The following is a 26,009-nucleotide window of genomic DNA, read 5'->3' on the forward strand; positions in this document are numbered from 1 at the left end:
TGATGTGCATTTCAATAATTAGAGTAATTGGTTTAGACAGCACAAAGAAAATCCACAGGAACTGGGAGTAGGATTTTGCCTTAATATTAGTATCTTCCCCCTTGGGCAACTTTATTGGGAGCAGCTGCTGGCACACAAAGCAGTGCAGTATCAGCAGTCTGTTTCTTATGGGCATTAACACCCGCACCAGTCACTGAGGGAGTTTGCTCTGTAATTAACTCCAGACACAGTTTGTCATTAATATTTTATACTGTTCCTCTAGCTTTGTAAATTGATGGATATCTTGAGCAAAGCGGTACAGAGTTGATTTATAGGTTGCTGCGAGGGAAATTGACCAGAATGTGCTAAGTAGTTGGTTTTATAGACTGAAATCTCTTTGTGTAAATTACTAGTCATTGAGAATTTGATTGCATGAGCATGCTCTTTATATTGCTTTGTATTACAGGGCAAAATGTTGTAATTTAGTTTACATGTCTTTGATAGCAACATTAAGCTTCCTCTGCTTTTGTGTTAGTTAAACTGAGGGACGATGGTGCTGGGATAAAGAAAAGCTTTTGAAGTTGGGTACTGAGTGTGGACAAGATACTCCCAACTCAGCTATAACACAACCAGATGCAAAGTAAAACTTCCAAAATGCTTTAATAAATGTGCTTCAACTTAATTGTAGTGCATCAGTGTGATTTCTGTTTCCAGTTATATTCCATATCTGAATGTGTTTGCCAAATTAGTGCCAATCTGTGCTGAAATCTGAACACTTTAATGATAACAAGCAGCACAAGCTGCAAGTGGAAGTGGAGAGTAGATTTTAACTGTCTGGTAGGAAATCGGGTAGACGTGTCTTTCAAGCAGGTCACCACTCCATGGACTAATGCATTGGTGAAAATTCCCCTAAGATGTATTCATTCCACCAGTCTCCTCCAGATTCAAACCTGGAATCAAGACACAAAATGTTAACTCATAACGCCCGTCTCAATCATTTGAATATTCATTATGAAAATGTTTTTAAAAAATAAGTTGACCAGGTGCATTAAACACAACATCCAAAGAAAATTTTATTGGAGTTGGTTCTGTTCCAGTGTTGTTCTTTATTGAAAATGTTTGGGGTCTTAAACCTAAACCAGCCTGTTTCTTTTTAAATATATTATTTTGTAGAATGTGAACATTTTTGGTAAGCCAACATCCAAGATCATAAGAAATTGGACCATTCAGTGCCTCGAACTTGCTCTTGGGCAATAAGATCATAGCTCATCTGCTTGCAGCTTTGCCAATTCCCTATCTGCCCTCTATAACCCTTGACCCTTCTGTCAATCAAAATATCTGTCCAGCTCAGCCTTGAAGATATTTAATGACTCAGCCTCCATTGCTCTCTGTAGAAGAGAATTCAATTGTGTAACACACCTCTGAAAGAAAATGTTTTTCCATTTCCATCCTAAATGAGACTCTTGCCTTATTTGTAAACTGTGCCCCAAGCAGTTTTCAACTCCCCCACAAGAAAGAAACATCCTCTAAGCATTTCAGCCTGTCAGGTTTGCTAAGAATCTTATACGTTTCAATAAGATCACCTCCCTCTTAAAATTCCAGTAAGTATGAGGATAACTTGCTCAATCTTGTGTTATACAAGAAGACCTTCAGCCCAGGAATCTGCAGGCTGAACATTCTCTGAATTGCTTCAAATGCAGTTATTATCCTTCCTGGTTAAGGAGACTAAAACCACATACACTACTCCACTTACGTTCTCGCTAAGGCCCCATATAGTTGCAGCAAAGTTTCCCTTTTTTTTATACTCTATTTCATTTGCAATAAAAGCCAACATTATCTTTGTGTCCCTAATCACTTGCTGTACCTGCATGTTAACTTATTGTGATTCATCTAACAAGATACTTTCTGTTGCACAGATTTTTACAATCTCTCTGTCCTTTTTCAATTATTTTCGGATAATATTCTGTCTGTTTTCATTCTTGCCGGTGGAGGAGCCTATATTTTGCCACATTTTGCTTGACTGAATTTTTGCCCACTCATTTAAACCATCTATATCCTTTTTATACTCCTAATGTACTCTTCACAACTTTGCTTTCTTACATATATTTATATTGCCACTAAATTTATAAATGATTTGGGTGTGATGTAGGAGGAATGGTTACTAAGTTTGCAGATGACATCAAAATTGGAGGCATAGTAGACAGTGAAGAAGATTATCTCTCAGTACAACAGGACCTTGATCAGATGGCGTTTAATTTAGATAAATGTGAGGTGCTGCATTTTGGATAGGCAAACCAGGGCTGGACTTATACACTTAATAGTGTGGTCCTTGGGAGTGTAACCGAGCAAAGAGACTTCGAGGTACAAGTTCATAGTTCCTTGAAAGTGGAGTCACAGGTAGATAGGGTAGTGAAGAAGGCATTTGGTATGCTTGCCTTTATTGGTCAGTGCATTGAGTATAGGAGTTGGAATGCCCTGTTGTGCCTGTACAGGACATTGGTTAGGCCTCTTTTGGAATACTGCATTCAATTCTCATCTCCCTGCTCTAGGAAAGATTTTAAGCTTGAGAGGGTTCAGAAAAGATTTACAAGGGTGTTGCTGGGGTTGGAGGGTTTGAGCTATCAGTAGATGCTGAAAAGGCCGTGGCTATTTTCCTTGGAATGTTGGAGGCTGAGGGGTGACCTTATAGAGGTTCATAAAATCATGAGGGGCATGGATATGGTGAATAGCCAAGGTTCTTACCCCCAGGGTAAGGCAGTCCAAATCTAGAGAGCATAAGTTTAAGGTGACGGGGGGGAAAAGATATAAAAAGGGACCTTTAGGGGCAACGTTTTCCACACAGAGGGTGGTGCATGTATGGAATGAGCTGCCAGAGGAAGTGGTGGAGGCTGGTACAATTACAACATTTAAAAGGCATTTAGATGGGTACATGAATAGGAAGGGTTTGGAGGGATATGGGCCGAATACTGGCAAATGGGACTAGATTAATTAGGTTATCTGGTCAGCATGGATGAGTTGGACCGAAGGGTCTGTTTCTGTGCTGTACAAACCGGTCGGTCCAACTTGTCCATTATCAACAATTAATCTAATCCCATATGCCAGCACTTGGCCCATATACCTCCAAACTCTTCTATTCATATACCCATCTAGATGCCTTTTAAATGTTGTAATTGTACCAGCCTCCACCACTTCCTCTGGCAGCTCATTCCAACACACACTACCCTGTCTGAAAAAGTTGCCCCTTCGGTCCCTTTTATATCTCTCCCCAACACCGCACTCCCCCAACCTTAATCCTATGCTCTTAATAAAAACAAATCTATAATACAATCAGTTCTTGTATCTAAGTCTTTACTGTAGATTATAAGTAGTTAAGACCCCAGCACTGATCGCCATGGTAATGGAGTGGTACTCTGCTACAGATTGCCATTCTGTTTCCTGTTAGCTAATCAATCCTCTATCCATTCTCATTTGTTTCCCAAACATATTTATTTTGGTGCAGCAATGATCAGTGTCGCAGCTCACTTAATTTCGCCTTCAGAAATCCAAATAAGCTGTAAATTCTTGTACCCTTCATTCAGTCAACCACATTTGCCTTTCACCAAACTGTGTTGTCTCTGCCTGACTGCAATTTCATTCTCTTCTGTATTTTGTTACCTGCTGAATTATGGAACTAGAAATATTTCCTATGACAGATGTTAGGCTGACTGGTCCAAAGTCTCTTGATTTCTGTCTTCCACCTCGGCAGCAGAACTGTTAGATTTGTGGTTTTCCAATCCACAGGGACCCTTCCAGAATCAAGGCAATTTTGAGCGATTATAACCAATCTCTGAAGGCACCTCTTTTAAGACCCTAAAATTCAAGCTATTTGATGGTTCATCTCTAATTGTTCTTGAAGGTGCTGAGCTGACTCCTTGAATTTCTGAAGTCCCATCCTGGTGAAGGTGGTCTATTGTGCTGTTAGGGAGGGAGTTGCAGGATTTTGGCCCAGCAAAGTTTTCGGAATGGCAATACAGTTCCAAGGCAGGATCAGGAGTGGCAAAGCCATGAACGTAAAGGTTTGAATTTTAAAATTAGATGTTGCTTAACCAGCAGCCACTGTAGGTCAGGGAGAAAATGTGATCAATGAATGTTACGTAGTGAGAGTTTGGACATGAGTAGCAGAACTTTGGATTGCCTCAAGTTCAGGCAGTATAGAATGTGGTAACTCAGCCAGGGTTGCATTTGAATAGTCAAACCTGGAGGTAATGAACGTGTGGATAAGTGTTTTATCAACAGATAAAGTAAGTTGGAATTGGATAACGTTATAGAAGTGGAAATGTGTGGCCTTAATAATAGCAGAATGTGATTCAAAGCTCATCTCGGAGTCAAATATGATACCAGGATGAACTGTCCATTCAGTTATCGGACCCTCCCAGGGCCGTAAATGAGTAATATGAGTAACAAATGTCTTGGGTTTGTGTGCTGGATGGAGTCAAACTCTGATGTTTGTTTGGTTTCTTCATATGCTACCGTACTGAGCCAAACTGCTTTAGTGACTAGATATGTATAAAGATTTTATGAATAAAGTATATTCTTAAAATTTTTTAAAAAATTAAAAATCATGACAGGATGAACTGTACATCTTTCGGGGGAAATGAGGGGTTTTGAAGCACATGGAAAACATCACATTAATCCCAGGAGGTAATGAGAAACTTTGCCAACAATAGGTTTGCATTTCAAACAGAGACAACGCAGACCAAAATATTGCGATCAAAACCATGATCGGGAAAATCCACTTGTTTAACACACCTGATCTGGGTTATCTTCTGCACAAATGTGATGTACGTTTGTCCAATAATTCATTTCACTTGTACTTAAGTAAATATATACATTTATTGGACTGGAGAAGACAGAAACTGCCACCACACTCTAGTTTCAGCTGGGGAAATAACTAACTATGATATCATGTAGTATATGAGGCAAAATTCTAAGATGTCATAGAATGTTGTAAGATTGATATGACAACTTCTGGAAGACACTTACAGAAGGAAAAGAAGAAAAGTTGGAGTTCTAGAGATGTACAGCACAGAAACAGACCCTTTAGTCCAACTTGTCCATGCCAACCAGATATACTAAATTAATCTAGTCCCATTTGCCAGCATTTGGCCCATATCCCTGTAAACCCTTCCTATTCATATACCCTTTTAAATGTTGTAATTGTACCCGCCTCCACCACTTCCTCTGGCAGCTCATTCCATACACGCACCACCCTCTGTGTGGTAAACGTTGCCGCTTAGGTCCCTTTTAAATTTTTCCCCTCTCACCTTAAACCTATGCCGTCTCGGTTTGGACTCCACTGCCTTAGGGAAAAGACCTTGGTTATTCACCTTGTCTATGTGCATCATGATTTTATAAACTTCTGTAAGGTCACTCTCAGTTTCTGACAATCCAGGGAAAATAGCCCCAGCCTATTCAGCCTCTTCCTATAGTTCAAACCTTCTAACCCTGGCAACATCCTTGTAAGTCTTTTCTGAACCCTCTCAAGTTTCCCAACATCCTTGCTATAGCAGGGAGACCAGAATTGCACACAGTGGCCCAGCCAATATCCCGTGTGGCCTCAACGTTACCTCCCAACTCCAATACTCAATGCACTGACTAACAAAGCCGAGCATACCTGATAACTGTGGGTATTCTTCTAATTGGTCCAACGGGATGGAATTCCTTCCTGTAAACAATACAGTACTTGGTAATTTTCAAATCACTTTCTGAAAAATAAAAAAGTGTGGTGAAAAGGTTTAATCGGTTGATTACCATCTGAAAGAAGAGTTGACTTCTTCTCACTATCCTCACTATCCCTCACTATCCTGTCTAAATGCGACTCTACTTCCAAGGGACTATGAACCTGCACTCCAAGGTCTCCTTGTTTATCAATGCTCCCCAGGACTTGTACACTTAATGGTAAAGTCCTGCCCTGATTTGCCTTTCCAAAATGCAACACTTCATATTTATATAAATTAAGGTCCATCTGCATTTCCTTGGCCCGTTGGCACATCTGATCAAGATCCCGTTGTTCTCTGAGGTAACCTTCCTCGCTGTCTAACTTTGGTGTCATCTGTGAACGTACTAACCATACCTCCTATGTTCAAATCCAAAGTTGATGTTTTCTGTGAGTCTTCCACGAGAGTGAAGCTTTGCATCAAAATGTCAACTCTTCTTTCAGATGGTAATCAACCGATTAAACCTTTTCACCACACTTTTTTATTTTTCAGAAAGTGATTTGAAAATTACCAAGTACTGTATTGTTTACAGGAAGGAATTCCATCCCGTTGGACCAATTAGAAGAATACCCACAGTTATCAGCTGTGGATATAGTTTTTTCCTAGTGTCTTGTTTGCATTTTCAATCAACTGCAGCAGGACTCGCGATATTATGACATTCAATTATTCAAATTTCACAGGATCTCAATATTATGATACAGAAGGAGGTCCTTTGATCCATTGTGTCTGCATTGGCTTTCTCAGCATTTAGACAGAGCCAATTTCTTGCCTTTCCCCATAACCTAGCAGACTGGGTAATTATTTGAATTAAAACACTGTTCTCTTAAATGCACTAATTAAATGTGCCTTCACCAGCCTTCCGAGGTGATGCAGTTGTTGCATTTGCTTCTTTTGTAAAACACTTTAAAACGGTGCTCTCTGGCTTTCCATCTGTATGATTCAGAACAATCATTCCCTAACCACCTTACCGTGACTCCACATCATCTTGAAAATTTTTATCAAATCTCCACTTAGCTTTCTCCTTTCCCAAGAAAAGCAGTCCCAATTTCTCTGATCTGTCCTCATAACTGAGTTTCTTATCCCTGGGATCATTCCTGTAAGCCTCTTCTGTACTGTCTTCAATGTATGCTCATCTTTCATGTAGTGCAGGGCTCACTACACAATACCCCAGCTGAGGTCTCAGCTGAGATATTCATCATCATCTCCCTACTCTTGGACTTTATGGCCCCATTTAAGAAGCCTAGAACACTGTATAGTTTATTAACAGCTAACTCTACCTGTCTTGCCACCTTTAATGACTTGTGTACATATAAGCTCAGGTCTCTGTGCTGCTGCACACCATCTAGAATAGCACCCTTGTTTTAATGCTATCTCTCCATGTTCATTGGAGCAAAGTGCAGCATCTTGCACTTCTCTGCACTGAACTTCATCTGCCCCCCTAGCAGTCCACTCCTCCAATATGTTCGACACTATCCTCACAGTTTACAATTCTTCCAAGTTTTGCATCATCCACAAATTTTGAAATTATTCCCTGCGCACTAAAATATAGATCATTTATATAAATTAGCAAAAGCACGGTGTCCAAGACTGAGCTCTGGGGAACTCCACTACAAACCTTCTTCCACCCTGAAAAATACCCATTAACCGTTACTCTCGGTTTCCTATCCCTCAGCCAGTTTTGTAATCACATTTTTACTTTTACATTGCTCTTATTCCATGACCTATAACATTCCTCGTCTGTATGTGGAACTGTGTTAAACTGCCTTTTGGTAGTCAATATACTCCTATCAACAGCATAAACCTTATCAACCCTGTCACCTCTTCAAAAAACCTCCGTGTTGGTTTGACCTGATTTTCCCTGAGTAAGTTCATCCTACTTTTCCAAATCAATTGAATTATTAATGTAATTATTAATTTGGCTATTTTTTCACAATTCATTACTTTTTGCTTCTGTGAGCAGCTGAAGTCGTTGATGCTGTTAAATGTGAAACTAACAAGGTGCCGTTGTGCTTTATTCCCATTGAGGTTTGAATGTTTTGTATGCAGTGTTTGAAAAAACTAAGTTTACAAGTACACTTGGTAAATGTCAGTGAATCACTAACACTTGTATAACATAACTTATGTTGACCTTTGGAGCTTTCCAATCTTGCTGTTCCTGCTGAAGTTCTCCTTATATGGTGACCAGCTTTATGTAGAACATTAAAAATGCAACTGTGAATATCCTAAATATCAACAATTTTTCTTTCATTATCACACTACTTGAAAATTATTCCTGTGTTCTTGTTATAGTTACACTATATCTGACAGGGCTTTTTAATGGTATAATGTTTCTCCTCCAATTTTAGATATCGATGAGTGTTCCTTTGAAAGGACATGTGACCACATGTGCATTAACTACCCAGGAAGCTTTGAATGCTTGTGTCATAAAGGTTATACCTTATATGGACTGACACATTGTGGAGGTTTGTTCAATACGATGAATGCCATTATAATTCACATGGACTGAAACTGCAATGATTAGTATTAGGTACTATCCAATGTTAGTCAATACTAATGTAACATTTTGAAATACTATAGTAAATGGAGGACCATAGACTCATCAGTACAAAGTTTTAAAGTGTGATGATAAACACATTGAAGAAAGTGTGAATGCAGAAGAAAATAGGGTTGGCAGGATGTAGAGAGAATGGGGTATTAACAGATGCTAAAAAATGATCATGGATACTTTTTTAGTGATCAGTGTTAGTGAAAGAGCAGGGTGGTGAAGTTTGGGTCAGTGCTGTTAAGAACAGATCGGATTCCATGATGGACCCTTTGGAGAAGGCAGATAGAGGGTGAAAAAAGATGAGTGAAGTCCGGTTCAGTGGCTGGTGAGACACGAGGCAGAAAAGTAGGGGTTGTGAAGGGCCAAATACTAATGGGAACAATTAAATGGATATGGCCAGAATCGGGAAACATAGAATAGTGAAGGGAAAGTCCCATGTAGGATGTAGCATAAATAGAGCACACAGCCAGCTACACTTTGAGCTGTTGCAACTTATTTTTCTATTAAATGCTTTTGAATGTTAGGCATTAAAATTGCTCTTTTTTTCCCCCCACTAAGTGCGCAGTTGATGTGCAGCTTGTTTCTTGGCATTGTGAAATACTTGACTAGCTGATTTATTTAATTCTCATACCTAGATGTTTATTTACTGTCACGATATTTGTTCATTACATGAATTCTGTACAAGGAATAAGTTTGTTTGTTTTCATAGAGTAAATACATTATGTACAAACATTAAATGGAACAGTTTCTCTTTCAGCCCATATTTTCATTCTAGTCACTGAAATTTATCTCGACAGACATCGATGAGTGCAGCATTAATAATGGGAGCTGTGATTATAGTTGTGTTAATACGATGGGAAGTTATGAATGTGTGTGCCCTCCTGGAAAGAAGTTACATTGGAACAAGAAGGATTGTGTGGGTAAGTATGGTTTTTTAAAAGCAATAGGATAAGATGGGAGCCCCTTTAAAGTCAGTTTGATCAGAGTCAACATTGAAAAGGAACAAAGGAAGGTATAGTGGTAGGTAAAGACCAGAAGATTCAGGTTCAAATCCAGACCACAAAGATGCATCATAACACGTCCAAACAGGTTTTGCTTTTAAAATAAAAGGAGCTACATGTCATGTTGAGTTGTAATTGAGACATTTTTAGTTCAATGTATCACTAAAATATTTTGTACAATTTTGTAGCAGCAGGATGCATTTTCTAATTTCCATATTGTTTAAAGGTACATCTGCAATGAATGTCACAACAGGTTCATTATTTTTGGGCTCTTGAATACCACGATAGCGTTCTTGAGAGTGTTTCTAAACAGGAGTATAGGCACAAGCCACTGAGGCACTATATTGTGCTTTGGTTTTGATTAACTTAGGGTCCATTGGGACAGTCAACAACTTGAGATACATCATGCAATTGGAATCATGTTGTAAATACAGAACAAAAATTCTTTTATTGAAATCTAAGTCTCCATTAGCTTAAATTTTCATTAATTTCACTTTCTATACTTGGTAATATGTTTTTCGCTTCATTTGTAAAGGGATTTTCAACTGTCAAATTTAGTTTGTTTTAAAAATTTTGGATTTTTTTTTCTTTTGCTTTTTCAAGAACATTAGAAAGAGACCATAACAACTGAGGAAGTGATCCACTTGATTGGTTTAGTCATTGTTATTTATCAAATATTGATCAATTTTCTTTGGTCTAGCACTTTCTTTTTTGATTCTAATGGCTGGCTCCACTTATTAAACTGGCTGACCCAGGGCAATTGTGCTGTTAGTTCAGCACTCATTAACAAATAGCTAGTTAGGAAATGGAAATATGCCTGACACACACACATTTGAGCAGTATACAGAGAATTTTACTGGAAATTTCGCCATTCTGTACTTAAAACCTTAACACTGACCTAAATACTTGAAGTGTTATGTTTCCTGGTACAATGCGCCCTGTCTTTTTATGAAAGAGGGAGTGAAATAGACGTACAAAATACCAAGGGATTGGGAATTTCTAATACACAGCACTGGATGAGCAGAAATTTCTTCCAATTAGATAGTGTCAGAAGTTACACAACACCAGGTTTTAGTCCGACAGGTTTATTTGAAATCACAATCTTCAGTGCACTACACCTTCGTCAGGTGGAGTTACCTGACTTCACCTAGTTTCTTTTAACAAAGCTCTTCTGAGTAATCTCCAGACTTTAGGTACCTTGTTGTTTGTGTACACAACCTGAGTACAGATTTTAAAAACTCTTGTTATCTAAGTCACTAAATTACGTAACTTTCGACATGTAATGTTTGGTTCCTCACTCTAATTGTTCTGATTTTATTTTGTTTTTACTCAACTTTTGAGATCAAGCACCACATGTTTACTTTGGGTAGAATCCTGCCTAGTTAATCTCACATTGTTGTTTTCACTGATTGTCTGATACATTTGCTGGCTTGGATGCGAAATGTCTGGTCCTTCATTTTCCTCGAACTACATGGATAGATCACAGTATATTGCGAGTGTGCAACTTGAATGTGGGGTGCAGCAGTTCAAGAAGGCAGCTCACCACGACCTTCTGAAGGGAAACCAGGGACAGGCAATAAATGCTGCCTAGCCAGCGCCACCCACATCCCACAAATGAATAAACAACATACTTCAATCCCTCAGTTGCTGATCTATGTACTACTGAGTGATGTAACGGACATTGTTTCTGAATATTTAAAATGGCAATAAAACTCTCAATCTGCTTTGGTAACTGATGTGGCTTTTTTATTTTAAGTTCTTTGTATGTAATCAATGACTCACTCTCCCTCAGAGGTGGTGAAATGTGTCCGAAATGCAAAGATTGCACGCAAAGTCCAGCTCGTCTGCAGTAAGAGTGGAGGAGTAGAAAGTTGCTCTCTGTCCTGTCCATCCAAAGCACTCTTTGTAGCAGGTTAGTGTTCTTATTTTAGTAATTGTGCAATCACCATAGTAGGGAAGTGTGTATGAAAAGTGTTTAAAATGTTTTTTGATGTGGTAGATGCTTTTAAAAAAAATACCTAAATAGGATATATGCAAATTGGCATTTAATAAATGGCTTTAGAGGATGAAATATTTATAACAGGAATGTATCCGACTAAGCAGCACACGCTTGAAAACACTGCATGTATTGGAATATCTGATTCACGAGTTTTGTAAATGCACGTTATTCAATTGAAACTGTAAGTTGTTTTATCCTGGTTCTGCACATCTATTAATTTTTGATTATTGTTAGTGGCCACAACTGTTATATAATGGTGAAATTTTAGGTGATGCCAGAAGCAGAGTACGGTGTGAAAAATTGATCAAGGTGAGATTAAGAAAAATATATCAACTCTAAAACAGCTAACTCAAATCACATCAAACCTCAACACAACTGATCATGGCTTCAGCACCCTCCACACAGGATGAGATTGTTCACTTGATGAAGCAGATTCCTTTCCTACTGAGCAATATGTGCCTATGAATCCTCTGTCCCATCACCAAGTAGAAACTATTTGACCTGCAATCCTTTCTCTCCCACTAGATTTGTCTTCATTCCTTACTATAACACTCAGAAAACATGTTATCCCCCAACCCACCCAAGCAATGCTTTTGGCTCTCAACCACATTAGGCTTTGTAACATGGTCCATATCTCTCCTTAGTAGATCAATTTTTAATCCAATTCCTGTTCTGTTAATGAAGAAGTATTCAAATGTTTCCATTCTCTTTGCTACTGCCTTTTCATTTCCCATTCCAACTTCTTCGCTGTTAATCCCTTCCAGTTTTCCCTGCTTGTAATTATTGATAAAAAGCTGTTCCATGCTTGAGTCACTCTCCAGCCATACATCTGTGTTTCCCATCCTCAGTACTTCCAGCTTGTGAAATTTATGTAAACTACTTAAACAGGAATCAGGTGGGACTTAATTGCATTTGTACTGTAACCAGTTATAGCCCTCCTTCAATGTGGTGTTATTACAATTTTCCCTTCATTAGGAAGCTCCAAATTCACAAATGTTTTGTAATGTCCTTTTGCTCACCAGTCCCTTTTTTCAAAAGGGCCTTCGCACTGTCAAGGTGTGATTTTGTTGAATGTCCGATCATCCCTGAGAAGAATTTAAGATGAGTTTAAAAATGTTTTGTGAAATACTGTTGATCTAGTGACAATCGATATTACTTCACATGTTTATTTGGACAGAAAAAATATAATTGTTCAGGGAATAAATGGAGAACATACCACGAATACACAGGATGCTTAATATAAGCATTGGCTAGACTTTTTTCAGCTTCATTGGTGACAGTGTGTCCCCTATTTATAAAATTTTGAAACATTAGTTATATTTTTCAAATATTCCATGGGATTATTGTTGTGCTGAAGCTTATTGCCTATTGGAGGTCAGAATTACATAATGGACATGAGCTGAAACATTTTAAAGGAGTCGCATTTTAGTTTGCAGTGCATCCTGTTGGAAATGTTTCATTGGGAAGTTTTCCCTGCGTTTGGAGGGAACAGCTTACACTGGATTTCAGGGCATTGCTGCCACCTACCCTAGGGGTTGAGGAAGTAGGTTCAGAATATATTGGTCCTTTGCATCAGGCCTGCTGCTTCAGGATGGAGGTCGAAGTTGGACACCAGAGCTACGAAGTACCAAGGCATGTTGTACGTTATTTATAATTTTCTGAGACTTTGTCCCAGTTGTTTTCTTTAATATTAGCCATTCTGGCCCTCTCTTGCATTCTGTGTGCCCTGTTCATGCCAACTCATGCCACCCCACATCTTTTACCCGCCCCCCCAATGGCCTCATCCCCTCAAAGACCTCTAAAACGTTCCAAGTATACTAGTGCTCAGCAGATTTTCTTTTGTACCTTCCATTGCCAATGTCCTCAGTATTCACCAGGCAGATCCCAGGAGCCATGTTGAGATGAAACAAAATAATTGTTTAATAGTTATTACATCTTTTGCTAAAATGGGAAAAACATCATAATGAAAGCCCAATCAAAACTTTTAAATTCCCTTAAGGTGTTCATTCCTTATTTAAAGAAAACAAATAGACCGGTGTTCCTAAACTCGAATGAAGGACAGCTAATCCTTTCATAACCTCTTTGAGATGTAGTCAGACTGTGAATTTGGGATGCCTTCTGGAGATAATGATATAATGATTCCCTTTCAGGTAATGTCAACACACAACTATTTAAATGACTAGACCAGATTCTTTCAGTTCATGTTGACACTGCCTAATTTTGAAAATTTTAAATGAATTGAAGATTTAAATAACTTCACAGGGAGTGTTTTTTAAACTTCTCACTGTCACAGGCAGGCTTTTTAAACATTTAAGGTGGGAGAGATTTAAATAACTTCACAACTTAACAGTTCCACAGACATTCAAGAGCATTTAAAACTACTAGTGAAAATGGTGACACCCACAATACGGGTTAAGGCCCTTGCTGTAATGACACCTTGGTCTATTCAAACCCTTCTGAGTTTGGCTTTTCTTCGTATGAGTCATGCCCCTTCCTCCTTTTCCCTAGTTGTGCGAAAGGGAGTGGGACTTCCAAATTGAGGTTCTACCCAAACTGTATCCTGGAAACCGGATGGAATTTTTATATCTGTGTGAAAATCTGGGCCAACTTCTCTGTGTGTGGGTTTCTTAAGTAAGGAACGTTCCAACCCCGCCCCCCCATCCCCAACATTGAACTCAATCAGCCATATATACATAAATTATTAACATCACTGGTAGTGAACCTCCTTTTTTTAAATAGAATAACCCAAAAAATGGTGTTTGCTCACCTGTGGTGTGTTATTTACATTACCAGCCAAGTCATACATATAATTAGAAACTACATGAATACAGCAGAATATTAGTATGTATCACTGTAAAAATATACTTTATAAAGTCCAGCATGTTTACTGATTTGCTGCACTTGAATGGAATTTTAAATATGTTTGAAATACTGTCAAACTTGTTAGGATTATCAAGGTAATTAAAGTGGCTCGTGGTTACATTGAAGATTGTGCCAGGATCAAATCAAACCATGGACATCTTTCTAATAAAAATATTCTGCTACATGTTTAGATTTCCTTCAAGTGAATGGCATTTTTCAATATTAATTGTGGCAGGTTTCACAACAGCTTATGATAAATAATACAAAAATAATCAATAGTGTTTTGTTCAGTCACGTATTTAACATTATCTTGTACAAACAGAGACCATTTGGCTCAATTGCCTGCCCCGGTCGTTTGATAGAGTTCTTTGCATCATGGCTCTGCAATGTTTTCCATTTAAAAATATAATTCCACTTTGAAAGTTACCATTGAATTGGCTTCCACCACTTTCCAGCATAGCTTCATTATGATATTATAGGTTTCCAACTATTTTTAGAAGTTGTTTGTGCTTCAATTTCTATCTTAATCCCAGGTGAATATCGGAATCTTCATTTCATTCTGTGTAAAATTATTCAGAAGTCTAAAAGATTACTTCCTCATTTGTCTGAAGGTATCCTTCAAAGTGATTGGCTGTTCAGTCTGCAGGAAGACATTACTGTTGATGCATGCTGAAGATACTTATAGTTGGCCTATATTCCCCCATAATGTGTTAGCTGTGGCTCATTCAGCAGTGTTCTCATCTGAGTCTCAGTCCTGGGCTCACATCTGACTTGAGGACTTCAGTAAAAATCAAAGATAACAGTCCAACACAGCACTAAGGCAGTATTACACATTGGAGGTGCTATCTTTCAAATGAGATGGTAAACTGAGGCTTCTGTCTGCTGCTTAGATGGATGTAAAATATCTCATGGCACTGTTTTGAAGAACAACAAAGGATTTATCCTGAGGGTCGCAGTCAATATTTATCCCTTCTTCAGCATTGAAAAAAAATTGTCTTGTAGGATTTCTGGTTGCTGTGTTTTTGATATTACAATACTTGAGATGTCGTATGGTCATGAAAAACAATATCAATACAAGTTGCTTTTCCTTAACATCAGAATCAAATTAATTTTGGAAAAGCTGACATACAGCACAAAAATCATTCAGCCTTCCTGTGGAGCTGATTTTGAAGTCAAGGGTAAATTTGAATGATAAGTTAGTGGTTATTAATGTAAAGGCATCCAAAGGGTTTTCATGTTGCAGCAAGTGTAAACTAAATGTAACTGCCTCTCATTAATAGGACCCAGACAAAATTTCAATGAAAATATTGGTGGTTAAGTTATAATGATTACAGTAATGATGGGAAGTCCACTCTCCTTATCTTGCAGTACCACCTAGAAAGTCAACAAGTGAATTTATGGCAGAGGGAATACAAAGAGAATAAAATTGTCAGTCTTCTAATCAACAATTAGAGCAACTTGATGAGGGGTTGGCCAAATGTCACCTTGGGGTCCTGTTTTGTTGGAGCATTATATAAAGCAACATTTTATAGGTTACAGTGGGCATAACAGTTGTGCAGCAAATAGCAAATATACTTACCAAATTAGGAAGGTAAATAAAGTTCAAGTTTCGTCTATTCGTCTGTTACAACAAAGAGATTTTCAATACTTTTCAGTCTTTCTCTAACCTACTACCTTTGTCTTCATTCAGATTCTGAAAATAGCTATACTTTTAGCTGTGGAGTTCCATTACAGCCAACAAAATCCTCACAAAAGCGAAATACAAGTCTACCTAACTGTGCAGGTAAGCACCTCAAACCAGGCTGGTCTAAAAGAAAAAAATCTGGTGGTCCTCTGAGAAACTGAAGTTTCATTCAGCAATCTCAGGTAACCTTAGTGCTCCTCCGACTGGGCTGAAATAATTCCTTTTTTCCGTCCGAGCCTATCAGCTTCAAGAAACTGAGTTGGCACCTTTTATTTGTACTTTTAATGATTTTTTTTATTTTTGAACTGGAAAATGATTACCACAGAATTATAGTGGTCTGAAATCTCTTCATAATCCCTCAGCCTTTTTGATGGGAGTGAAAATGCACTTGCTTCAGTATTAGAAGCAAAATGTTACACATCCACAATGTTGGCACCAACTCTTCATCATTCACAATTCCCAAATATTTGGAACTTGGTGTTATCAGAATGCTAGTTCTTTGATTTCCTCTTCTACCTTCATTTTGTCAATTCTCAGGCATTTTCTGAAATGCGCAATCGGTATTCTAATTGTTTGCACAGTCGTGTGTTAATTCATGGCACTAAAACAAAATAAATTTGTTATATGGTGTTTATATAGTGCCCAAATAGGCTTAATCCTTTAACAGCTACCAGGACTATGAGAGGTCTGTAGACTTTATACTTGACCTAGTATGATTCTATGCTGTCACTCCATGGTAGAGGTTAGATCTGTCACATGGATGTCCCTGGGAATTGAGATTGCTCTAGCTTACATAATGTAATGGCCCCAGACAAACTGAGAATATTAAAGTTCGCTCTAGTGATAAAGTAGGTTTTAAACATTGTGAAAAGTATGCTGAAGAAGTTTGGAGTGCAATCTGGAGCATTTCCTTGATTATGAGGTTGATAATTTTATAGTGATGTAGAATAAGTAGCAGGATGTGCTACATACAAACACTTCAGCAATTCAGATGTTTTGAACAAACCAAAGTCAATTCTGCACATACAGACATAATGCTGCATTGGCTGGAGGATCTGAACTGAGGAAAAATTGGATAGGCTGGGGAAGTTTCCATGGGAGCAACAAATGAAGGGGCCCTGATAGTGATGTATAAGACTGAGTGGCACAAATCAGTTAGATAGGAAGGCACATTTAGCATTAGTAGAGAGATCAGTAGCCAGGGGACATAGATTTAAGGTAAGTGCTGGAATACTAAGGAGAGTTGATGAGAAATTTTGTTCACTCAGAGGGTGGTGGCAGTACCAAACTCAATGCCTGAAAGGGTGACTGAAGCAGAACCTCTTATAAACTTTAAGCAATATTTTGATATTCATTTGTTGCCATAGTCTCCAGTGCTATAGAAAATGGGATTAGTGTAATCAGATCTTTGTTGATTAGCCATACAATGAGCTGAATTGCCTCCTTCTGTACTGTAAATGTCTATGATTCTGTAATGGTAAGTCTTCAAAGAACAGAGAGTTTACAATATGGAGACTGGTCATGAGTAGGAAATCCGTGTGTTCTGTCAGCAAGCTTTGATATGGCTCTTTAAATATTAGCATCCCACTTCCATGTTGCCTGAGCAGTTAGAGGGGATGGAATACTGAAGCTGTCGAAGGAATTCCAGTGAAATGAACGTCAGCAGCAATCAGGATAGCTGAACTTGTACATTGATCCATGTAGTTTCATCAACCACAGGAATGGAAAGGCTAACGCCAACATTGCTTGTGTGCAGCCTCATGGTGCGCAGTGTGCCACATTTCTGATTGTTATGGAGCCATGCACCAGTGCAATTGAGAAGGAACTCTCTGACTTGACCAGCATTCTCCAGCACAATACTCCAGGCGTTTTGCTGCTTCCTGTCTCTCCAGGTAGCACCTCCCTGTCTCATCTGAACAACCAAAACATACTCCACTTCCCATACTCCTTGTTTGCATCATCTCACAGTCACCATCCACAAGTATTATCCTTCAGTCTGTGCACATAATCTATTATGCCATAAGATCTGCTTTCTCTCCTTCCAGGGAGAGGCAGAAATCCACTGGTTGGAGTCTCAAGGGTCGCTACCTTGATGACCATTGGCAGTACATGTCTACCTGGCCCACCGGGAAAGAGGTCTTGTTTCAATAGATTGCAGATGCCTTCTGAGGCATTGGTGCTAATACACATCAAATGAGCTGACTCTCTGCCTGTAGACCCTCCGTTGGGGGTGTTTCCTCCTTTGAGCTAGATCAGTGTGTCCCTCCGTCCTGTCGAGCACCTTGTAGCTTAGGAAGATGCAACTGGTGGTATTGATGTTGCTGCTCCTCTGGTCAGGGTCAGAGATGCAAGGAAGAGTTTTATGAGCTGCTCCTGTGCTGTGGTTGGGGCTGACAGCAGGGAAGTGCCGATAAACCTGAGTGAACTTTAACACCAATAAATTGACTTCCAAGAAGTTAGAAATCACAAATTAGGGAGTAAGAGCGCATTCTCAGAAGAAGTGTTCTCGCTCTCCAAGATATGGCTGCAGCTCTTCAGGTTAATTATTTGAAGGCTTTGCAGCCAGTCAGTCTCACTGAACAAGCACTTACTGCTACACACTTGCCTGGGTTGACGCTGTTACATACAGAATATTTTAAGTCCTCTCTGTTAACTAGCCCTTGGAATATTTTAATTCCCTGCCTGTCAGGACCAACAGGTGGGCACCTTTATTTTAGCTTCTGATCTAATGCCGTTTTTCCAGGCTGTAATCCATATGGCATCAGCCACACACCACATTCACCTCCCCTTGGCACTGAAAATTCTATCTGCTGAATCTCCTGTCAAAAGCAAGAAATCCAGTCAAAGTGAAAAACCGTAGTACTTCAGAATAATTGCAAGGTAACAACCTGCCTTTCCAAATTGGATCCCAATGTGGGAACAGCCAGGAAAAGTCAATGCCATAAAATGAACCATGAAGGGTGCTACTGTGCGAACTTGCAATAAGAAAAGCTATTAAATATTTTCAGGAAAAATTAGGTTACTTTAGGTAGCTGGTGAGGAACTCCAAGGGCACAGGCACCATGATCTGTTATAATGATTGGTTTCTCTGGAATTATATGGTTCTATTTATTCCAAACTTACCAATTTTCACAGATATTCTTTGTACTCTGGTCTCAGCAGCAGGGCTTTAACATTACCCAGGAAGTCTTAGATCATTGTCAGATGCTGTGATCCCTACTTTCATCTCCAATCACATTCTCAAGCACACTACTTATCATGTTTCTGTGTGTAGGAGTTAAGTAATCGATTGATGTTGCCATATGTCTGTCTGCACATACACAATGCTGTGGAACAACAAATCTTTATACTAATCTTGCAATTCAATCAAAGTGTGTTAGTTTAAACTTGTAGCCTCGTGATACTGAAGACATACATTCTTTGTTTCAGATCCTTTAGCACCGCCAATAAAACAAAAAGCTAGATTCAAGATTAAGGATGCTAAGTGCCATCTACGACCACGTAATAAGGAAAAGGTTAAGGATAGTCTGAAACAAACCATATCAGGTAAGTTACAGTCTTGTATTAGTTGTGGTCAAGTCATGCCTGCACTCTCGAGTCTAACCATTTTTAGTAATAAACCAGGGTATGATTCAACACCTTTCTGTCATTGAGATTCTACAAGATTAATCCTATGAGTTAATGAGTTAAACCAGTGTGGCATCTTCACCAAGAGCTCTGGCCATTGCAAGTGAGTCAAAAGCTGTTAAACTCTTCTGCTCTGAGATTGGTACTCGGCTCTGCTGGCTTTTTCAATTGTGTCTAGAACAGGAGGTGGAGAGCCTCCAGAATGTGTGTAGAATCTGGCCCATTGCTAGATTGAATCTGGCCCCTCGCAGGTTCCAGGAGCAAATGCTGCATTGAACCTCAGCAGCGCTGCACATCACAGGGAGGAGCTTGAGAACATGGAAGCACATCTGAAGAGGCATTGTGATAATGCTGGCAGTGAGGAATAAAGTGTGAAAAGAAGCACGTCAGAGAGAAGCCCCTGACTCAGCAGCAGACATGCGGGAGACCCCCAGCAGAGAAACACCAACCGAGGTCTATCTCAGAAGGTCTACGACAAAACTGGCTCCTTGAAACAAAGGAAGAAAGGTAGACCTGGAGTGTTATGTTTCTTGTGAAAAATGGACAAATGACTCCTTTTTGAGTGGAGGTGAAGTGGAGGCCCATATGCCTGATTTGTGGAGAAGCAGTTTCTGTCATGAGAAAAGCTGACCTGGAATGACATTACAGCACAAAGCCCATTACACCTGAAGACTTTCAAGGGCAGGTGTGTGCTGACAAAGTTAGCGAATGTGGAAAGAATTTGGATGTGCAGCAAATAAATTTCACAAGGCTGAGAAAGGAGATGGACTGTGTTATTCAGGTCAGTTATGTAATAAGTGAACTCAGTGCTAAAATACTTGGGCCTCATTCAGAGGGAGAATTTGTCAAGAAGTGCATTGTTGTGCCTGCAGCTTTACTGGCTTCAGAGAAATGTACATGATTTAAGGGAGTGAGCTTGTTTCATAATCCGTGACATTAAAAATCTGAAAGATCAGGGACTGATTTGGAGTTCTTACTTTGCCTTGAGACAACAGATATAATGAGTGCAGGCCAGCGAATAACCTTCATGTGTAGAATCACGGCAGATTTTGAGGTTAGAGAGGGTTTGCTTTCTTTGCATGATGCCACCAAAGATGAAGATATTTTTGAGAAAGTCACAACAGGAGGCTTCAGCTTCAGTTATCATTTGAAAAATTGTGCTCTTATTTGATGGTGCTTTCGCCACTGTTGGATCTCCAAAGAGGTTAGTTGCTCCAGTTAAAAAAGAAATGGATCATCTCAACCTTGATCCATGTGAGTTGATTGTGTGCCAGTAGTCCATTTGTGTGTGCTGTCCCTGAGGCTCAGCAATGTAAAGCCAGAAATTATATCGAGCATGAACTTTATTAAAGTATAGCTTTAAACAGCTTCCAATTTGAAGAGTTACTGAAAGACTTCAAATCAGAGGTCATTGGTTTCATCTATATTGTGAAGTGACATAGTTTAACTGGTTTGGTAGGGGAGCAGTGGGGTAGCGTATGATGACGTGATAGCATCAATCAAGGAACAGAGTGAAATTATCCATGGAGAGGAATGGAAGCCTTGTTGCTGAGCTGAGTAACCACAAATAGCTGTATCTTGGCATTTGCGGTTGACGTGTTGCAGCACTTGTCCGAGCTCAAAGTCAAATTGCAAGAGCCTAACCGGCTGCTTACTTCTCTCTAATGTAAATCACTTGAAGCTGAATTAAAATTGTGGCAAATGCAGCTGAAAAGGGGCAGCACAGTGCATTTTCCCACGCACCAGGGACAAGAACTTGCAACACGAGAGGCGCGTGCAAGTTTTGCTTCAGATACAGTGAGGAATTTCAAAACCTAAAAACAAAAGAATTGTAGTTAAGTAATTTTTGACAAGCTGTTCAATACTGAAGCAGCTGATATACATGGAAACCTGCAACTTGAAGTCCTAGAACTAGAAACACACAATGAACTGAAAGCCAAATGCAGTAACCTGCATCTGCTGGACTTCAACAGACTCTGCATAGGTGCTGCTGACTTTCCAAACCTGATACGTACAGAGAATTGTATCACTGTTCGGAACGACATTCTGCTGTGAACAGGTCTTTTCAAAACTTTCTCTGACAAAGAACTGTCTGCATTCTGCATTAGCAGCAGGTAGAATTTTGAACTACAATTGAGTAACAATAGCTTCATTGCCAGCAGACATAGGAAGATCTTACCTTAGCTTCAGATTAAAATCAGCAGGTCCGTTCAACAGTTTTCTCCCTGAAAAAGTAAATATGGAAGCTATTTTTCTGTGTGAGGTCCTTGATTCAATCAATCAATTTATTTTTATCGTGAGTCACTGGCCCCCATTAGGTCTATACTCATGTTCTAGAGTTTCCTCAGTGATGAGACTCTCCCTAGAGTATAACTTGAAGTATTGTTCCACTGATCCCTCCAACTGCTTATTGTCAAGCAAATTTCCCTGCCTTTGTTTTCAACTGAGTTTTTTCTTTGCTGATGGACCTACTGCCTTTTTAACCCATTTGCACACAGTCCTAGAATTCCCAGCATTGGAGGACATCTGCATGTTCTGGCAGAGTTGTAACCAGTGGTCATTGGCACACCGTCTAGCAATCTGTTAGACTTTACTTCAAGCACCTGGGAGCATTCAGAGTCTTCTCACTCTGATCTCTCTTTTAACTTAGGAGAGCAGACCAACTGGTTTCAACAAGGTTCCATCACCACAATGTTAGCCTTGAACCAGTCAGCATTTTCTGCTGGGAAAATTGACACCCCTGAAGTACCTATACAAACTTTTCTGTCTCTGCTGGAAGCAGGAGTCATAATGTGTGTGTGATACAAAGATACAGTGTACAAGAGCAACAATTGTAACATCTATTGAGCCATCTCTTTATGTGATCATGGAAAATGTATTTCCCCACGTGGCCCTGATCAGAAATTCTGGCCAAGTGTATTTCCTTAAATCCCAGCATAGTTTGAGAATGGGAAGATCTACAAGTGATGTGATCTCTGCATCAGCTGCAAGATAAATGCTATTTCAAAGGACACCATGATATATTGCCCTTACTGATCTCCTTGAAGGTGATTGATCATGTGAGCCAAGACAATCTATGTAACATCCTGGGGAAAGCTAATTGCCGGCTGAAGCTGCTCAATACTATTTCCCCTTACCACAACAAGATGATGTGTAAGGGTTCTGAAAAGGCACCAACATCTGTCCCTTTGAGATTTACTGTGGTGTCAAATAGGGTTGAGATCTGGCATTTTTCTTGACCACCTTCTCTTTGCTGTCACATGCCTTCCATTCATCCACAGAGGGTCTCTACCTTGACTAAAATAGCAAAGCTTCCCTCATATCTCCTTCAATTGAGTACAATCTGAGTTTAATACAGATGCACTAGCATCTGGAGTGTTATGTTCTAGGTTTAGAAGTCTCCTGGTTTAGATGTTACTTCTGGAGTCTTGCACCTTGTATCTGTCTCTCACTCGTTTGTCTGCTTGGTTATCCCAGAAGTCCAACCAATTCTGGTATTTTTTCAGCTGTCAAGGGTTTAAACCATTTTTCCAGCACCTCCTGATGTAAACTGAATCCTTCTTGAACAAGATCCTGCAGGCAGCTTATTCACTAAACTGCTTGAAAACAGAACTGTTTAATTAATTTCTCATTTATCCCTTTGCAGTACTTTTATTTATCTCCCAGACTGCTTGGAGATATGATCTGTTACTGGAAGTAAGCTGTCCTTTTTGTTAAAACAAGGAATTGTCTACCAGAGAAACGTTAAGTCCTATAGGGATCTCCACTCCATCATTAGGTATAGGTCTTTCCCCCAAAAGCACATGGACCAACACATGTAAGTTTCTAGAAATGTGAGCTGATAATGGCACATCATATACAACAAAGCAGCTGATAAGTTGGTGAACAGTCTTGATGAGACTCAAGAATTAAGAAGGTGAATTAAAGTGGTGACTTCAATATTGATCAGATATAGGAAGAGAAATAGAGAGGAAAAGAAAAATAGGTCTACAAGAGAAAAACAAGCTCTGATCTCCGACAACTTACTGCCTGAAAGGATCTGATTACATATTTCTAATTGTTCATTTTCTGGACCAGAGCGATTGACAATCATCACATAATGATATCAGTCAGTCACATAAGTATTAAGTTAAATGGCTGTGGTGAGTTTAATGAGCAATTAATCTGAAAATGCAGAAGCTTCACAAGCTCGTGATGCACTTAAAGGCCAAACAACATTTTTGTGAAGCTCATTTCCAGATCGCACACATTGTCTATGAACGTCCTCATCACAAATTTTTACCCCTCCCCTTGGTTTGTACATTAAAAGCAGTATGCATCATTCAAATAGTTACCTTTTCTGGCTCACATTGACCCAAAGGCTGCATTATAAACATTCGGGCATGTTATGGCACATTACTGGAGCAGGCGAAACCTCTGCACTGTTGTTAGGACTACAACTGCTGCATCACAAGACATACAGATCTGAAAATGTTATTATTGTGAATTACAAAAAGTGCCTCCCATTCACATTAGTACCTCAAAAGAATTCATTGATGTTTGAAATGTGGACTGCTCATTTTTATACATTATGCTAACCATATTCTGAATTTAAATGAATCAATTGTATAAACACTGTACTTAACAGTCTATCATTATAACTATAATGTGGGTCAAGTAGCTCAGTTGGTTGATCAGCTGGTGGGCGACACAGAGTGATGCTAACAGCATGGTTTCAATTTCCCACACTGGCTGAGGTTACCAGGAAGGATTCTCCTTCTCAACCTCTCCCCTTGCATGAGGCATGGTGACCCTCGGGTGAAACCATCACCAGTCGTCTCTCTCTAACAGCAGCCCTATCACCTGGTAAGACTTTGGCAACATTTTTCTTTACTGTAACTATTGTTAAAAACCATCAACATTTCCATTAAAATTTGTACCTCCTTTCTGTTAATTGGTCCAGTATTTTAAAGTGCCCTTTTCATAAATTTATTTCGAACTTTAAGAATCTTTTCCACTGCAATTTAGTTGTTAAGCCAAGGCATTTTTCTTAACTTAATCAGATGTGAATGATATGTGATAGTAACTTACCGATATTTCAGTCAGGCAATTGTGATGAATATTTCTAAATGTTTATAGAACCCAAGATTCAGTTACTGTCTTGTGTAATTATTGATTTCTGTCTGTTATTTTCTTGTATCTTGTGTGCCTACTAAACAAAATCTTCCCCTATCCATTGGTATTAGCATGTTAGCAATTAGTCTGATTCAGGTATAATGGCAATATTTATTTGTATTATTCTTCCAGCTAGGTTATTCAAAACTTTATCTATCCTCTGAAGAGCAATGAGCCTTTTTTCACAAACTGTGAAATGAGCTTTATTAGCAGAAAACGACACACTTGTACTGTAAAAGAACAAAATTATTTGTCATCAGAAGCATTTAACTCAAGGACTACCATGTGCCTGACTCCAAGTCAGCTATTATGCAATTATCCATATCTTTGCCTGTGTTGTTCATAATGCTATTCTCCTATAACCGTAAAACTTGAATTCTCTCTGTTCCCCAATGCATAAGAGTATTATCAAATAATTGAAGCTGACATATCAGAAAATATAAGGCAGCAGCAAATTACTATTCATTTAAAATGTGTATCATGCATTGCTTGGCAATTAGAATTCATTCATTTCTTCATAACTACTGTGTTGCTATACCTTCTGTCAGAGTTCAAAAGTAAAGTATCAACATGTATATGCTCAGTTGTTTACATTGCATTGAAAGGGTGTAACGTACATTGACATACAGGTTATAGTTTATTATGGAGCACAAAACATCCTGGAAATGTGAATAAGTATCTACGGTGGACTTAAACTGTACTGAAAACTCTGACATTGCAGCCAAGAAGCATGCTCCAAGGCTGTGTCACCAAATCAATAAAGACTTTGGTTTTAAATAAACTTGAGACCAATGATGGGAGTTCTACTTTCCCTTCACCATGCCAGGCAGTTTTTACTAATGTATATCTTATAGCAAATTGTGAAAGAATGCAGTGATTTATATGTGCGTGAGGCTGGCACATTGATGAATTTACTTAGGTTTATGGTTGTCCTGAGCAAAAATGAAATATTGTAGAATTTTACTTTCTTAAAAATGATGGAACTAGAGACAACTTGTGATAGGGGTCAAAATGAATCTTGCAGAATGATAGCCTACTCCCTGTGAAAATAGTTTAAAGCATTCTAAGACTACTTTCTCATTGCTCTGAACCAACAACACAAAATTACTACTGCCAAGAAGTTGTAGTTATGATCAGAAAGGCCACAAGTGTGGCAACAATAGGAAGTATGCACTATACTTCAGAAATTGGGGATATATTGTAGTAATACAGACTTCCTCTGTACCTGGCTGTGCTATACCCTGAAGCTAATCTTAGGTTGCCTGAGATTCTCCATTGTGAATCCCGATCCCAGGCATTCAAGCATGAAAATATTCAGTAAAGGATGAAGAAAACAGAGATAAATACTTTTGTAGCCTGTAGTCATAATTTTAATCCTATTCCTAACCAATATTCCTTACAA

The 26,009-nt window shown here is 39.0% G+C and overlaps 1 protein-coding gene across 2 annotated transcripts in view; it reads left to right on the top strand.

The window, feature by feature from the left end:
• The window catches only part of scube1 (signal peptide, CUB domain, EGF-like 1), a 130,659-nt gene that overhangs the window by 82,244 nt on the left and 22,406 nt on the right, over positions 1-26,009 (top strand). For both annotated transcript variants that reach the window (XM_048607679.1, XM_048607680.1), the window contains 5 exons: positions 8,081-8,197; positions 9,078-9,200; positions 11,074-11,193; positions 15,833-15,925; positions 19,256-19,372. In XM_048607679.1, the coding sequence (XP_048463636.1) occupies positions 8,081-8,197; positions 9,078-9,200; positions 11,074-11,193; positions 15,833-15,925; positions 19,256-19,372 (570 nt within the window). The remainder of the gene's footprint in view (positions 1-8,080; positions 8,198-9,077; positions 9,201-11,073; positions 11,194-15,832; positions 15,926-19,255; positions 19,373-26,009) is intronic.

The sequence above is a fragment of the Rhincodon typus genome, chromosome 18 (genome assembly GCF_021869965.1).
Source record: "Rhincodon typus isolate 14 chromosome 18, sRhiTyp1.1, whole genome shotgun sequence".
Lineage (NCBI taxonomy): Eukaryota > Metazoa > Chordata > Chondrichthyes > Orectolobiformes > Rhincodontidae > Rhincodon > Rhincodon typus.